Source organism: Lathyrus oleraceus, chromosome 5, assembly GCF_024323335.1.
Source record: "Lathyrus oleraceus cultivar Zhongwan6 chromosome 5, CAAS_Psat_ZW6_1.0, whole genome shotgun sequence".
In the NCBI taxonomy this organism is placed as follows: domain Eukaryota; kingdom Viridiplantae; phylum Streptophyta; class Magnoliopsida; order Fabales; family Fabaceae; genus Lathyrus; species Lathyrus oleraceus.
This window is the reverse complement of record NC_066583.1, coordinates 219,840,758-219,858,462: the sequence shown is the minus strand read 5'-3', so window position 1 is coordinate 219,858,462 and position 17,705 is coordinate 219,840,758. Positions and strand designations below refer to the sequence as shown.

General features: G+C 35.1%; 1 protein-coding gene across 1 annotated transcript; it reads right to left on the bottom strand.

Moving 5' to 3' along the window:
- Positions 1-4,314: 4,314 nt before the first annotated feature.
- LOC127083081 (uncharacterized) lies at positions 4,315-10,459 on the bottom strand. The gene is made up of 7 exons (XM_051023310.1): positions 10,031-10,459; positions 9,284-9,587; positions 9,095-9,203; positions 8,548-8,665; positions 7,656-8,408; positions 5,456-7,271; positions 4,315-5,083 (listed from the first exon to the last, which is right to left on the bottom strand). The coding sequence occupies exons 2-7, from the start codon at positions 9,477-9,479 to the stop codon at positions 4,653-4,655; spliced, it is 3,423 nt and encodes a 1,140-aa protein (XP_050879267.1). The 5' UTR covers positions 9,480-9,587; positions 10,031-10,459; the 3' UTR covers positions 4,315-4,652.
- Between the last annotated feature and the right edge of the window lie 7,246 nt (positions 10,460-17,705).

The following is a 17,705-nucleotide window of genomic DNA, read 5'->3' as shown; positions in this document are numbered from 1 at the left end:
AGCATGAAGTGACTTCTACATATACTCCTCAACATAATGGTCTTGCTAAAAGGAGAAACCGAACTTTGCCTGATATGACAAAGAGCATGCTGAAGGAGAAGAAGCTTCCTGACACTTTGTGGGGAGAAGTTGTTGTCACTGCAACATATGTGCTCAACAGGTGTCCAACCAAGAAGCTGAAGGAAATTATTTCTTTTGAGAGGTGGACTGGAGATAAGCAAAGTGTGAGTCATTTCAGAGTATTTAGTTTTGTCTGTTATCCATTCACTAATAAGGTTGAAGTCAACAGAGATGTTGTTGTGAAAGATTCAGAAGTATGGGATTGGAGCAAGTCTCAATCCAACTCTGGTGTAGAATTAACTTTTGGAGATATTGATTACGATTCTGAAGATGAGTCAGAGCTTGAAAATAATTCTAAGAGTGAGTCAGAATAGAAGGCGAGAATGACTATGAGGAAGAATTTGATTTTGATCCAGATTCTGATGGTGATTCAGACTCTAGTGGGTCTAGATTCTAGGAATATTCCAGATTCTGGAGGTGGTCATGCTTCTGAAGTTGGTACTTCTAGATTTCTAGCATCTGATGTTGTTCCAGAATCAGAAGGTTCTGAACAAGTTTCGAGGCCACAAAGAATCAGAAACATTCCGAGAAGGTTTGCAGAGTTTGACACGATGCAAGATACTTAAGTAGATTCTAAAGGGGAAGTTATTCAATGTGTCATGTTAGTAGACTCTGAACCTGTGTGTACGTAAGAAGCTCTCAAGCATAAAGTCTGGCTAAAAGCCATGAAATAAGAACTTGATGTCATAAAGAGAAACAAGACTTGGAAGTTGACAGAACTTTTAAAGAACAAGAATGGCATCAGCGTGAGATGGGTTTATAAGGTGAAGCTAAAGCCAGATGGATCAATTGGCAAACACAAATCAAGGTTAGTTATGAGAGGTTTTCTGCAAAAACCTGGGTTAGATTACTTTGAAGTGTTTACGCTTGTAGCAATACATGAAACAATCAAACTAGTGATTATGATAGCCGCTAACAGGAATTGACCTCTGATGCATTTAGACGTGAAATCTGCATTTCTGAACGGTCCATTAAAAGAAGAGGTTTATGTGTCACAACCTCCTGGATTTGAGAAAAAGAATCAGGAAGGGATGATGTATAGATTACACAAAGCTTTGTATGGACTAAAGCAAGCCCCTAGAGTTTGGAATCTGAAAATTGATTCATTTTTCAAGAAGTTGAGATTTCAAAAATGTGAGATGGGGTATGGTGTCTATGTTCAACATACTTCTGAAGGCAATATAATTTTGGTGTGTCTGTATGTTGATGACATATTGCTAACAAGAAGTTTTGAACATGAGATAACTAAGTTCAAGAAGGAGATGATAAATGAGTTTGAGATGACTGATCTAGAAAATATGGTTTATTTTCTAGGGATGAAGATTATGCACTCTAAGAAAGGCATAACTTTACATCATCTGAAATATGAACTTGAGCTTCTGAAGAGGTTTGAGTTGCTGAATTGTAAAGTTGTTATCACACCTGCTGATACAAATCAGAAATTGGATTCTGATTCTGATGGTGACGATGTAGATGCGACAGTGTTCAAACAATTGGTGGGATCTCTGAGGTATTTGTGTAATACCAAACTTGATATTTGTTATGTAGTTGGAATAATGAGTAGGTTTATGAGTAAACCGAAGTGATCTCATTACCAAACTGTTGTCAGAATTCTGAGGTATATAAAGGGAACTCTCAAGTATGGAGTTTTGTTTCCTTCTGGTGTTGAAACTGGATCAAACCTTCTGAGCTACTCAGATTCTGATTGGTGTGGAGACATAGTTGACAGAAGAAGTACTTTTGGATACTTGTTTAAGTTTTTGGGAAGTCCTATTTCTTGGTGTTTCAAGAAGCAACCAGTTATTGCTTTATCAACATGTGAAGCCGAATATATTGCAGGTGTTGTGACTGCATGCCAAACTGTATGGCTTTTGAATTTACTGCAGGATTTGAAGATCAAGGTAAACAAGCCTCTGAAATTGATGATCGATAACAAGTCTGCAATCAATCTTGCCAAGATCCCAGTGCTGAATGGGAGAAGCGAGCATATTGAGACTAAGTATCATTTTCTAAGAAATCAGGTTCAGAATGGAGTGCTAGAAGTTGTGCACTGTAGCACCCAGAAGCAGTTGGCAAATGTTCTGACGAAGGCGATCAAGACTGACCAATTTCTCCGCTTGAGGGATGGAATTGGTGTTGTTAGTTTTGGTTAAGCTGAATATGAATTAAGGGATTGTGTTAGTATTAATTCATATTTTGAGAAACTTGTAGACAAAGTTTGTTAGAGGATATTTTAGTATTTCCATTAAGTCCCACGTGTATTTAAGTAAGTGAGTGGTGTGAGCATTAGTACCTTTTCCTTTTTAAGTGTGTGTGAAACCATTTTGTAACCATTTCAAGAGTAGTGGAAGTTTGTTATTATTCTCTCTTCTCTCTCTTGTTCATTGTTCATCTTTATCACCTTGTGCAGCAACAAGAATCAAGGTCTTTTCTTGATTTCTCAGGATCAAAATGGTAATCACTCAGATAACTAAATGACTCATCTACCTATTTATGTTATCTCATCAAGATTGATTGTCTTATATCTTCAAAATGTCTACTCAAATGCTTAGTTCAATCATTTCTTCTACCCGTTAAAGCTTTGTTGCAATAATTACACACAACCTTTTCCTATCCATTAATTGTTTTTCTTTTGAAGTGATTCCAAACAAACGACATCGATTTTCTTTTATCATCTTTGGTCAATTCATAAGCATCAACCTCACCAATAATAGGAGGAACGCTCTATGAACGTGGGCTCAAGTAATTACCCGCAAATTTAAGCGACGTCAATTTTTAATTATTATTTTTAGATAAGAAAACATACAAATATTAAAAAAATTGGTTAAACACTGGATGGTCAACTACTAGACTAGATGTTTTATTTTGAAAATTAATGTCACCACTTTTATTTATAACATATTTGTTTTATAAAATATAACCCTTAATAAAATTATCTATTAACCCTAAATAATTACTTACTATTTAATTATAAACTTATTATTATATAATCTATTAAATAAATATTAAGTAAAAAAACTATATTTATTATATTTTTGAAAGAATAGGGATGAACTGAATTTTTTATATATTATAAATAAATAATTAATATAAAATATTATTTCCTCTATCCCAAAATATTATAATACACACAAAAAATGGGCTTAGTTTGTCTTTCATATTTATCTTATAATATTGCTCAGATTTTTTTTATGATATTAAAGTTTGGCCTTTGCAATTATACCAATACTTTAACAAAATTCTCTAAATTAATTTTAGATTTACCTTTTGATGTTTTTTTTAATAAAATATTTGAATTCTTCAGAATACTTCAAATGAATTCACATCAACTCAAAAATGTCTTGCACAATTATACTTTGAATTCTTCAAAATACAAATGTGTTGTGGAAAATTTAAAATTAAAATTTTCTAAATAAATATATGTTTAGATAAATTTATAAATACAAATTTTCTAAATTTTAGAATCGAAAAATTTACCACCTTTAATACATTTTAATAATGCATTTAAATGTATTACATGATAAAAGTGGTGACATTAACTTTCAAAACACAATATGTAACTTAGTTTATGGGTGTTTCATGTGCATGACTTGGATTCAACTCCCCCACAAAAAAAAATTATAAAAAAAAATCCATGTGAATTTAAAATTAATGAAAAATAGTAATAATTATCACATTGATATTATAAAATGATAAATAATTTGAGACAATAATTGAGATGCACAAAGTTATGAAATTGGAGTATATTGGTTGCATTTTTGATTGGGAGTTAATTATATTTTACTGGGATGTAGTGACTATTAACACCTGTAATTAGACGGAAATTATAAGATGGAAGGAGTAAATTATAATATTATCTAACATTATCTATTATATAAAAGTGTATGTGAGAGAATTTGAACACATGGTCCACCATATTAAAGTGTGTAACAATTCACCTTGATTGTTACCTTTAAGTTTAAAAAAACACTTAATCACTGAAAATGCATGGATTTTTCATCGTATTAGTTTCTGTTAACTCTTATAAAATCATGTTGCTTTGTAATTAATCTTAGAAAACTAAAAAAAACAATGTCTACAATGCACTTGACTTGTCATGGACAGACACTTCACATGACATGTATATGGATATTTGTTCACTCACTCAAACTCAAGCCAAAGAAGGAAACAGGAAAACAGTGGCAACAATGTCAATGAATATGAATGCTTTTCACACTTCCTTTAATAGATCACTTAGCTGACATAACAAACAAGAATGCAGCATGTGGAGGGGGCACAGACACAGCACAATCCTCCAAAATGCCTTATATCTGATAATAGCCTACTAACAGAAAAAAGGTAAAAAAAAATAATAAATAATAAACTTTACAACTATGTCAAACACAACGTGGCATTTGTTACAAAATATATTGGAATAGAATCAACATAAACCAATTGGCAATGGTTATTATCATCCCAATCAAAACCATAAACGCTCAAGAACTTGGCTAGGATCTTGTAGTATAGGTGCTGGAATTGAAAGCATTGGACTCTCACATTATTATGCAATTGCACTTTGATTCAAGCTTTGGGGGCTTCATACTATTATCTACTTTGTTAGGAAGCCCGACATTATTTGTGAAAGACTCGTCGATATTTTCATCATTCTCCGTCTTGCCAGAAACGATTTTGACACCAGTTTCCACACTCTTTGGTCTGCTCTTTGGAGTTTTTACAGTACGCTTGCTAACAGGTCGTCTGCGAATATCCTTTCTGTCAGGAACCGATTTCCCCAATAAAGTTACGGTTGGTTCAGAACCTTCGAATGGACCTGAGCATTCGTTTTCCATTGCTATCGTTGCAGCTTGATATGCTAGATCATGGATGATAGAACTGCAAAAGAGGATTGTATCGGTTGCCTCTTCAAGTGTCAGACTTCTAGTGTTGCCTGCATCTAGATACTCCACTGTAACCGTTGATTCCTCTGACATAAAGCATAAGAGAAAAGTTAGAAGTTGGCCATGTTCTATTTTTCTACAGAATGTAGATGTGGAAATTTATATCACTGATTTTACAATTTCAGATAAATGAATCAAGAAAAAACATCAGAACTATCCTAAACTCCAAAAATTGATAATATCTTTTAGTATCCCACTATTAGCATCAGAAGCAGTTTTTACTGAGACTAAATTGTCCTTCTATAAAGTATTGTATATCATAAAATTGCCCAAAATTTTATGCAATGCACAGTGCATGCATAAATGAGTACATCTTTGAGAAGAGAAGCTAAAATTCTCATCTCAATAATTATTACTAATATCTTTCCATGGAAATTTCAATACAGTATATACCGTACCAGATCCATGGGACTCGGGTGCATTGAGCTCTGAAACAGAAGCAGTGTGACAATCATTGGAAGGATTTCGAGCAGAAAGTTCCTGTAAGTCATCAAGGGCACACTTTGATGCCAGATCAGTATCTTCCCCTTTGATTTCTGATTCTGTGATTGTAGAACAGTTGGCAATAACCGAAGCATTCAGGTCATTAACATCATAACTCTGCACATCAAGATTCTCATGACATGATGACTCTGGAGTCCTAACCGATGTTTCTGTATTTGAGACACTCCTTGCAATATCTGAATGGTCTTCAACATTTTCAATTGAAATACAATCCCCGGGATCTGGAAATGATGTCACTAAATTGTCATCAGGTCGAACACCAGTTGTGTGGCTTAAAAGTTCTGAGCTGCAAACATTATTTCCTCTACTACTATCATCATTTCCTAGTTTTTCTTCATCAACAAAAGTTGAATCGATAGGAGAAGCTTGATTTAAATCTATCATTGTATTTTCTGAAGCTTGATATTCATGCAGAACTTGAGGTATATCCTCCACAGGGCTACATTCTGTGTTGCCGGAAGTTTCTCGATTTGCAAGACCTACTTCATGGTGAGAACGGTTTGAAGTTATAGAGAAAGATGAACCGGCGGTGCTTGGAGGCTTAATCCTTAAATCATGTCCGCAGTCTGCATCCAATTTCCGGCCACTCAACTGCCTGTGCATATGAAACTCTGTTTGTTTAGTAGAGCTAAAATCAGTTGATGATGATGCAGAATAACTGCCAGGTCTCGTAGAGCTTCTTATACTGTTTAAACTGTCTCTTGAAAGAGACAGGTCATCATAAGATATAGTTGTGGCAGTAAAAGTCCTTGCCCGAACAATAGGTCCTTTGTTGCTGCTGGACCTTTTCAACAATACAGAAATGCCGGTGGCTTCCATGGGGTCCATGTCCATATCTGGGCGATCACTGTAGTGATCCAACAACTGATCCCCAATTTCATCAACTCCTGATTGGTTCATCTCTAGCCAGTTTGTAGGCATATGCTCACCTCCCTCCTTCAGTGAACTTGGATTTGAACTGTTTTGTGAGTGAACCCGGTTTAGTTCGCTGCATGAAGTTTCACTTTCGTCATAACCATGTTCGCCAAGGGGAAATTGAGAAAGTTCAGATGCAGTCCTTAGCTGGCCTGTTTCAGCTGTTGAATTTTCTTCTTCTTTGGGCATGTTTGTAGAAATCTCTGAAGAACCTTCAGATACAGCCAACACTGTCTCAGGGAGGTTTGCTCTCAACAATGTGGTTTTCCTGCTGCATTGTGGACAAAGCTCAATATTCTCCTCAGTTTGAATAATGACTTGATAACAACAACCACATTGAGAACAGATTGCTGTGTTTTCAAAACTACCAGTTTCAGAAATGACATCTCTGACATGAGAAGTTTCTGAACATTCATTGCCTTCAGCATCAGTTGGACCAAAAACAGTATTGGGGCCTTTGTTTTGATTTTGCAGAAGATCAACTGATTCCTTGTTGATCTCATGTTCAATATTGGCATCTAGTCCATCAATCTTATCAAAGGCAAACACTTCTTCATGCAAATCAGAATATAACATCTTGTCAGTTTCACTTGCCATATCATCTTGACTATGGTCAATCCCTTCAGTATCATGAGCAAAAATTGTTACTCGGTCAGAGGTTGCATTGCTGCTTGTTGCCATGGAGTTCCTAGACACAAGGGATCGATGTGCAGAATTTGCATTGCCAGCATAAAGGGTTGTACTAGGAACACTTGATAAAAGTGGCCTGAACATGTTTTGAGGGCTTTTCCTATCCTGCATGGAGCATATAGAATTAAACAGGTTAGACCCAATAGGACACCAAAAATTCCCTGTTAATATTTACACTGAAACCACAAAGATCACCAAGGTTTCAAGTATCTGAGTATCAACCAACAGAAAACCTTGTTACATGCTATTGCTAGTGCAAGCATGCTATACTATACACAAGTCCACCAAACAAAATCAATAATGCTGTGATAAGAATCCATTGGCTTGGAATCATTGTCTAATCAAGTGTAATTTTTATGACAAGAGCAAATAAAAAATCAGATAGCATGAAAATTAAACACTTCATAACTCCCTGACAACAAATTGACAGTAAACCCATATAATGATTGAGAAAGGAAATTTATTTAAGTGAATTAGATTACAAAATACCATTTGACGGAAAGCAGAGTCGAATGATTTTTTAGGAGCAGAATTTGGGGACATCATCCTGGGTGATTTCTTGGAAATGGCAGGAGTTCTGTTGGTTGAAAAAGAACTATCTCTTCTTGAACTCAATTTGTCTAAGCTACCCACTGGGATGGAGTGAAGAGAGTCTAGATCATCATCGCCAGATGATGCAACAGAACCTTTGCTGCGTGAGCTGAATGGGTCACGATCATGACTATGAATAGAGCTACTGCTTCTAGAAGCAGTTGGAGACATTGATTGCCTGCTGAATTTGGGCGTGGATTCCTTACCGCTTCTCGATGCTGGTGATGAACCCCTGACATATGTTGCCGGTCGATCAGCCAGCGAAGTACGGAGATTGGGAGGAGCTTCAGAAGAGAAGCCAGGTATATTAGTTTGCCATGCCCGTATCTTTGGTGATGATGAGTTTCCACGAGTTGTCTTAACCGGGGAAGTTCCCCTAACTCCAGATGAGACAATAGAGCCACTCGAACCAGTGCTCAACCTCCGTGGAGTAAAAGTGGAAGACCTGGAAGCAGGTGTAATGGGCTTATTTGGAGGTGGAGATGATCTTCTTGATGGAGTGGCATACCGTAAACTTGAGGACGTTGGACTGTAATTTGGCAATGATGAAGGCCTTCCTCCTGCTTGCGATGTATTAGTTCCCGAACGAGGAGATGGACTTAAACGATTTGGACTTGCACTGCCCCTACTGCTTCTGCGACTTTTCTCCATCTGAAACACAAAAGGCATCCAACGTAAGATGAATATGAAGTATAAGCCCAATCACATTATTTGAGATGGAAAAAATTAAAGGAACTTTACCAACAAATAATGGAGGAATATAATAATAAAAATGGTTTCAAAATCTCACCGTAGATGATCTTGATATAGAAATGGGTTTACTCTGCCTTCCTCTACTTGCAACATTAGCAAATGGTGGATCTTCATCCATTGAAGGAAACAGTGGTGTATCCGGGGGTGTCAATAACCTAAAATGAACGATACAGAAATGGAATCATTGAGTGATATGAGCAGTGGTGACCAGAAATCAACAGATGCATAGCTTTATGATCAAGAAACTGGCATTATAGTCTAACCACGTCCATGCATTCTTAATGTAGAAACAAAGACAGTTGCAAACAGTTAGAGTCAACTCATCAATACCCTTTTTGTTTTTGGTGTAGCCTATTTACTTTCCAAATATACCCTTTTTCAGTTTTTCTTTTCCATGCTTAAATTCTCACAAAGCCTAATAATTGTTCGACGGCGGTTTCCTTTTCCAATTTATTATACAAAGAAACACAAAAGAGAGCAGCTAGTGTGAAATAAAAGAAATTGCAAACAGTTGGAATCGAAAATAATGACAATACACAAAGTGATTCAACATATGAAAGTTAAACATATGGAATATGACTCACCAGTTATAGTCATTCTTGTCGCCATCTATATTAAGCAAGTCACTAGTTCCTCGCCGCCCAGGAATGGAGATTCCAACATTGACATCAGATAAATGTCTCAACCTTGTAGCTGTAAAAATAAATATCACCCCAATGAATCAACCAAAGAAGGGCACAACATTTTCATAAAAAGTCAGTCAAGAAAATTACCGAACGAATCTTCCAAGTCATCTGAAGACTGGAGCAAAAAACTATCTCTTTCTCTAGTCTGCATTTCATTGAACAAAGCAAGATCGTCATCATTCCCCCGGAAAAGTATTCCACTTTCAAGACTGTGCCTCCGCTTATGGCCATCTCCTCTCGCCTCTCTCCCCGGAGAGTATCTCATCGCTGGGGAAGGCGGCATCTCCACTTCCCAAACCAGTAGCAGGCAAATATTACCGAGACGCCTCCAAATAAACCAAAATATAAAACCTAACCAGTAGCACCCATAAATTTATCTCAATTCCCAAGCCTACAACAAATTCAAACCCCAATCATCACTTTCAGCACACAAAAAAAAAGAGAAAGCTTCTATTGGTTCTCAGATGAAATACCCAATAAACACTAGCATCATACTGATTAAGACTGAGTCAACAAAACAGCATAAATATAGAAACGAAAGAAAATTGAACATATTAAAATAGTAACCCGTTGGGAATAGAAACAACTGTACCATTAAAAATGCAATAATGACTCAATAATAGCTCAACATTCATCCACATACAAAAGAAAAAAAAATCCAAAAACCAAATAGACCCTTTGAAACCCTAAAATACAAACAAGCTAAAGATCCCAATTATGAGAGTGAGAGTTAAAAGCAAACCAAATTGAAACCGAAAATTAAAGTTGAGGAGCAATTAAGGCAGCAATGAAGATGGAAAACAACATAGGCGTGTATGTAGAAGTAGAGCTTACTTGGGAAAATTGACCCAAGTCAAAATTGGTTCAACGACAACGTGGAAGGTAGAAGAAAACAGTTTAAGATCCCAAGTTTTGGAAGAGGTTGAATGCGAATTACAATGCGACGAATGTTGTATTAGACACTCGGATCTATAGCATTCATGGCTATGTCTCAGCGACCAAAGTACAGATCGAAAACCAGAATGATCCAACGGTTGCTACAAACGTAAAACAAATAATTTAATTAAATTAAATTAAAATTGTTCTTTTCTTCTCTCTTTCTCTCTCTCTCTCCTCACAACACAAACTCAGTACTAGTAATAAAAACATACATATTTTACAACTATAGAGTGGAAATTAAGAATAATAACAAATACACATGTTGCTGTTGTTGTTGGATTTTGCTGCTTCTCTCTACAGCAAGTATCCAATTTTTTTTTTAGGTTTTTTTTTCTTTAATGATATTTGCACAAATAAAGTAAGATATGTGAATATTGAGAAAGAAAAAAAAAAGAGTATATATTAACTTTAATGTATTGAAAATATTGAAAATATTCCAATAAATATTGTACATGTAACCTTATCTTCAACGGCAAAAATCTAGGAAGGACAAAAGTATTAATGCATAAAGTTTACGTCTTACTTTACTTGCTAATCATATCATAATAATTATTAATTAGGGTATGTTTGATTTTAATCTAAAAGAGTAAACGTTTATTTTAGAGGTTTATATCTAAATTTGATTTATTTTTAATTGTGAAATAATATATTGAAGAAAAAAAAACTAGTTTTGTATTTATGGGACATGTGAAAGTTGAGAGAAAATGGATGAAAAGTGATTTTCAATGTAATCGAAAATGATTGAAGGGTGAGAATTGAGATAGAGATGCATGAAATAAAGTTTGTATACATGATGCACATTTAGCTTTCTAACAATTGAAGGGGAAATATCAAAGTCTGACCCGACAATGGTTAACTAAACCCAATCTAATCTAACTATAGTTTGACGTCTCTAGTTGGGAGATACTAGATCCTTACCTTAAACCTTATTGTGAGATTTTATGAATTCATCACCTAAAATACGAGAAACAGGTTTGCAATATCAGTAGTGTATTTTAATAGAGTAGATTTGAATAAATAAGGATAGATTGAAAATTATCTATTGAGACAAATATTCAGAATTTTCTTTTAAAATAACAATGTTTTTTTTTTTAATTTCAAAATAATTAATTTTTCAAAAAAAAAACATCAAAATAATTATTTATCAAACAAAAAAATTTGTCCTTAAGATGATGCGTCACTGCACATGACGCATGCATTCATCTTTTAGTCTAAGGTATCATTGTCTATAGCGCATGTCTTTAGGAGTGGTCAATGGATGTGACACATGCATGCAACTTTTAGGAGTATACGTCATTGTCTGTGGCTCCTGTGTTGTTTTGTCTTTTGTATATATAGGTAAATGGCACATGCTATTAAAAGTTGTATGCATGCACCACATCCATTGACTACTCCTAAAGATATGCGTCATAAGCAATGCAATTAATGGGGCCTTAAAGCAATAGATGAGTACATGCGTCACGGCCAATGGTGCATTCTTTTGCGGACAAATTTATTTTGTTTCAAAAATAACTATTTTGATTTTTTTTTTTTTTTTAAGAATTGGTTATTTGAGATTTTTTTTAAGAAACATGTTATTTTAAAAAAAAAAAACAAATATTCATGTTAGCCCCCATATTTTGGATGATTTTTTTTCAATAATAATTTATTGTGTTAATTTCTATTTGCATGGTAGCATTTTTAATCGTTAATGTTAAAAATAACGGTAAAATATGATTTTTTTTTAAATAATCAAGTTTTTCAAATTTAAATAATCAATATTTTAAATTATATATCAAAATATTAATGTTTTAAAAAAATCGCTCATAAGAGGTGTCACTGTCAATGGTGCATGCATTAAAAATTTGCTTCAGACATCATGTCGAAGGCGCATGCATTGTGGACATGTCAATGCATTGGGGCATGCATTGTTACCTTAAGAGGATGTGTCATTTTCTCTAACGCATGCATGTTGGCCTAGGAAGAGGCGTCATTCCCCTCATGCTTATGTTGTAGTATTTTTTTTTATAAATAGGTCACTTATTTTCCACCATTTTGTCACCTATTTTCTCATTTTATTCTTAAAATTTTCTTTAAAATGTCTTATATCATTAAAAGAAATACTATTTTTTGTATTCGTCAGTAAAGTCTTTGATGAAGATTCGACTTTGAAACATTGAGACTTTCGAACATCTTGATAGGAGCTTGATGTGTTGATTAGACGGGAACATTGAAGACGGTGAAAAAAATTAGAAGAATTGAAAGGCATCGAAAAGCTATTGATAATCACGTTGCTGAGAGCAATTTATTTTAGGTTATGGTCCTTTTTCAAGACCAAAGGTTAAAAATGGATTCAGTGTTACAATCGTAGAGTTGTTTAGTGAAAGTTGTATGAAATTTATTAAGAAAATGGTCAAAGCTACCACGCATCTGGTTACCATGTTTCTTAGAGGTTGGTTCAGTGTAGAGGAAACAATGGACCATAATAAAGAGATGTTATCGGGTCGAATTAGATAGAAATTATGTGATTGCAATGTAAAATATTTTTACACTATCAACTAATGAAGGACATGTATCTCGCTAAATTATATGTTTATTTTTAAAACATTGTCATAACATGGCTGAATATTAAAATCTTATTGGATAATAGTGTAAAACTATTTTACATCAACAATACAATATATAATATATATATATATATATATATCACTATGCCAAACAAGACCTTAGACAGCGCTTTTTTTGGCCTTAGACAGCGCTTTAAAGCGCTGTCTAAACCTCCGCTGCTAAAGGTTTAGACAGCGCTTTTTTAAATCTTAAAAGCGCTGTCTAAGCCCCCCCCCCCCCCCCCCCTTAGACAGCGCTTTGGCCAAAAGCGCTTTCTAAGACCCTCCTATTTTAATTTTTTTAGGTATACCTTAGACAGCGCTTTTGACCAAAGCGCTGTCTAAGGGGGGGGGCTTAGACAGCGCTTTTCAAAAAGCGCTGTCTAAGCCCCCCCTATTTTAATTTTTTTAGGTATACCTTAGACAGCGCTTAAGGCAAAAGCGCTGTCTAAGGGGGGGGCTTAGACAGCGCTTTTCAAAAAGCGCTGTCTAAGCCCCCCCCCCCTTAGACAGCGCTTTTGCCTTAAGCGCTTTCTAACCCCCCCTTTAGACAGCGCTTTTTACAGAAGCGCTGTCTAATGTATACGAAAATTTTTGAAGCTTTTGTTTTAAATCCCATTTTTTCCAGGTTTATAAACCAGAATTTCTACCTGTTTTCAACCAGATTTTGACAGACAGTTATCACATTTTATACATGCCATTTTGGCCTTTTTTCTACCAATTTTTGGCTAACAAATATATATATATACCAATTCAAACCAATTTTGTACACATTTACAAATATGACAATTAGTATCAAAATATATACAAATTTATGTACACATTTACAAGTCATTACATATACTACAAATGTACACATTAATTACACAAATTTATGAAAAAACTTTGAGCTCTATCATGAATTGACACCACTCCTCTTTGATTTCGTCCACTTGATCCTTTGTATAAAATGCACACTTGAATTCCTCAAAGTACTACATAATAATATAACATATTTTGAATTAATTCCAACTATTTAATTATATGAGATATGTGTAAATATAAAAATAACTCATAGGTTAGAAATACATACATCGGTGGGAATCACTAATCGGCCCAAAGCAAGAGTATCTCGCATAAACCTCAACACGAAATACCCGCAATCTATTTGATTACGTTGTTGAGGACACTACATGAAAAAAAATATGGATTATAAATCCTAAGTTTTATCAAGTGTCATCACTAATATAATAAAAAATGTGGTAATTAAAAATATACCGCCACTTTAATCCATGTAATGCGGTTGGCGCTCCTCCTTGAGGTTTGGATATCTCGTTGGGCCCGAAAAGCTTGTAGGACGCTATTAAAATAAAAATGAAGCAATTAGAACAATTCACATAAACTAAGAAAAATTTTGAACATTCTCACTTACGTGTCAATTAGGTTCTTCATATCCGGGTATGTTGTCCAATCATTTCCTAACGAGTCAAGATAATACACAATTTCTCGGATAGGATTGATTGCGAGCAACAACCAATGTCCACTGTAATGATTAGGCAAATGTTAGATGGTAACTTGGAAAATAATTATAATAGATGAATTTAGAATGAAATGCTAACCCGGTATTAAACGGTATAAAAAACAACTTCTCCGCATCTTTATTCTCCATGAGGATCTGAAGAACATACTCTGTCACGGTATGCGGTCTACTTAAGATTAAACCTAAGTTGACGGTCGCGGGTGCTAAGAATCCGAATGACTCGTCCAAATCATTGGGGCGCATCAATTTGTCATACAAAAACCTAATATAAAAACATCATTAACACCTCTTTTGAAACATAAAGTAAACCGGATTAACATAAAGTAAACATCATTAACATAAGTTGTTTAATTAATAAAACAAAGTAGACCGGATTTACCTAATATATGTATTGACAACGTTGACGCCGATTTCTTCATGACCAAAAACTTGCATGAAGTCTTCATTACCAATCATTTGGTCGTAATCAAAGCCGAAAATCCCTACCTCCATATGTACATTCCGAACACCTTCGGTCGGTATATCGGTCATCTCTATAAATGTCCTGAGGCACGACCTATACTTGGCGGTAGGTTTTTTCCTAGCTACGGTCTTCTTAGCACCAGAACTTTTTACCCGTGCGGAGGCGTTGCTAACCTCCTTTTTTTGTTGTGCGGAGGCATTGCTAACCTCATTTTCTTTTGATTTGGATTTTGTGGGAGTCTATTTAACATAACCAAGGAAAATATGTAAGTAAAATTTTAAGCATAAATTTTAAACTTTGAATATACATATTAAAGTTAACATAAGTTTTAAGCATACCTCATATCCTACGCATATGAGGTTTGTCGGCCATGCAACAAACGAACCTACTGCTTCGTGCACCGTTGTTGCATCCGAATCATCGCTAGGATATGGTAATGCTGCATTCGGCTCAACTGCAATATCAACTGATACCTTCAAACATCCAGCAGGGAGCTCTCTAGTGTGGAGTAATACTCCGCTAACGTTATGCACTTTTCCCTTGCCAACCATCCGATAGTATGGTGACGACAAATACAGCTGACATTGGGAAATTCCCTAAAACCAATAATAACAAGAAATCGTTAATGTGTATATATGTCAAATACATAATTTAAGCAAATAGTTCAATTTAAGACAATTATATGTAATTACCTCTGGAATGTTCGGCTGAAAGGTACAGTTGATACTGTTTTTGTCCGAAGCATCTCTGTATACCGTTGAGGCGCTAGCCTCTCTTTCTCTCCTCAGTGCATCAAGCTCAGCTTGCATGGCTTCCAATCTTACATGAAGCTCCCGATTACTAGGAGCCTTTCCTTTTTTAACACTGAGGGAGGTCAGAGTGACTCCAAATCCCTTACCCCTCACCCGACCAGAATACTCAGGGACATCTAATGCCCGACTAAGTATGCTCTTAGTATCATCGGGAGATAGAGACTGAGATAGCTCCTCCTGAAAAATCAGATGAATACCGTATACTTGTCAAATATTTGTGTATAAAAATGTTATTCAATTAATGAAAAAATGTTATACTTACACATTTCTGGTATACGTTTAGAACTTCTTCTTGTGGAACTCCAGATTTGCCCACACGGGCTTCCTTCCACAAAACATGTGCAGGAAGAGATGTTTCTGAACTTTCCTCCTTCTGCAGCTACACATTAAGTCATACAATTTGATCAGATAAAACTAATATATGATGAACAAATTTGTTTTCGCAATTTATAAATACTTACCATGGATTGTTCTAAGCGTCCATATCCGACACGTCCTTTTCGGTACGGATATGCGGGACTTGATGCTCTTTCCCGATTTGTAGCACTTATTCTTTGAAAAGTCGGGTCTTGTCTTTTGGATTTGAAAGCTTCCCATTCTTCAGCCGATATCAAACTTTCATATTTTCTAGGAAGCTCCGCATCCACAAAATTACCATCCGCATCCTTAAGGAACTTGGATGATAAAAATGTCCGAAACCCTCTAAGAAGCTTTCCGGCCAATTTCATACAAAACCCTCTTCTTTCTTCTTCGATGTTAAAACATCGCTAAGAAAAACATACAGATTGATAGTTAGTATCGGTAATTGAAAAAACATAATTGATACCGTATAATTAAGGGTCAAATGATTGTACATTTATCTCACTCCAAATTTTTTCTTTGGACTCTTTCAACTCTTTATTTCTCCAATCATCACATGTAATGGGAATTTCATTCCTTACTAGTGCACCGATGAAATTAGTTAAGGTATGCCCATTAGGTTCTATAAGTTGTCCCTGGTTGTTCCAAGAGACATCTAGTATGATGCCTCGAGATCTTCCTTGGACCACCCTTCGCATTACTGTGATGCCTCTTCGAATTTCTTCTTCCGCGGATACTTTACTAACTTCCTCATGTTGGTTATCAGCCATGTCTAACCTGTAATAAACCAAGGAAACCATCAAATATCAAATATAACTTATAATCAAAGCAATTGAAAACAAAAAAATAAAGAAATCATGCATTATCAGATATAACTTATAATCAAAGCAATTGAAAACAAAAATATAATGAAATCATGCATTATCACATATAACTTATAATCAAAGCAAATGAAAAAAAAAATAAAGAAACCATGGATAATTTACCTAAGTCACTAACATCTCTTTCTTTTCTTTGTTGGAATATTAATCACTTGTTTCTTAGCAATGCGTACGGATGAATTGATCCAAATTCCCTCATTATGATCGTTTCTTATATATGACTCATCCGGTATAAGATCCTCAACTTCATCATTTCTATTCAACTCATTCCGTCTAATGCATGACTCATTCTCAACATCAATATCACATTGATCGACATCGCTATCATCAGTCACTTTGTTAGAGAAAAGCACTATAGACCATTTTGTACTCTTCGGGTCATTCACATAGAACACTTGTTTAGCTTGAGATGCTAGAATAAAAGGTTCATCTTTGTACCCCACCCTAGTAAGATCAACTTGCAAAAATCCAGACTTATCCATTCGTATGCCACTACTATTCACCCACTTGCAACCAAAGATGGGAATCTGAAACTTCTCGTAATCAAACACCCAAATGTGCTCAATAACTCCAAAATATGACAAATTTGCATATTTGGGGTTTAAGTCCTTCATACTTGATATATGCATTGCTTCAGCTAGCACGGTGACACCACTATTTTGCATAGTACTCTTATCATCTTGTTCTTTGGTATAAAATGTGTATCCATTAATTGAATATGCGCTATGAGAAAACACATGCAAACTTGGACCATATGCCAAACATCTCAACCTTTCTGTTACCGAAGAAGGATCTGAAGAGCGCTTCAAATAAATATGATCCTTCAACCATTGTATGAAACTTTGATTGTGCTCTATAACTATCCAATTTTCATTTCTGTTCGGATTTAACCTTCGGAGTACATCCTTGTGCATTTCAACATATGGCTCAACCTCATTATTATTGTGCAG

Bases quoted from the DNA above. Each gene is read 5' to 3' on its own strand.
- LOC127083081 (XM_051023310.1), bottom strand. From the start codon at position 9,479: ATGCCGCCTTCCCCAGCGATGAGATACTCTCCGGGGAGAGAGGCGAGA. The intron at 8,666-9,094 runs GTGAGTCATATT...CGTTCATTTTAG, and splicing joins GACAAGAATGACTATAACTG to GTTATTGACACCCCCGGATA. The intron at 7,272-7,655 runs GTATTTTGTAAT...TGCTCCATGCAG, and splicing joins ACTCTGCTTTCCGTCAAATG to GATAGGAAAAGCCCTCAAAA.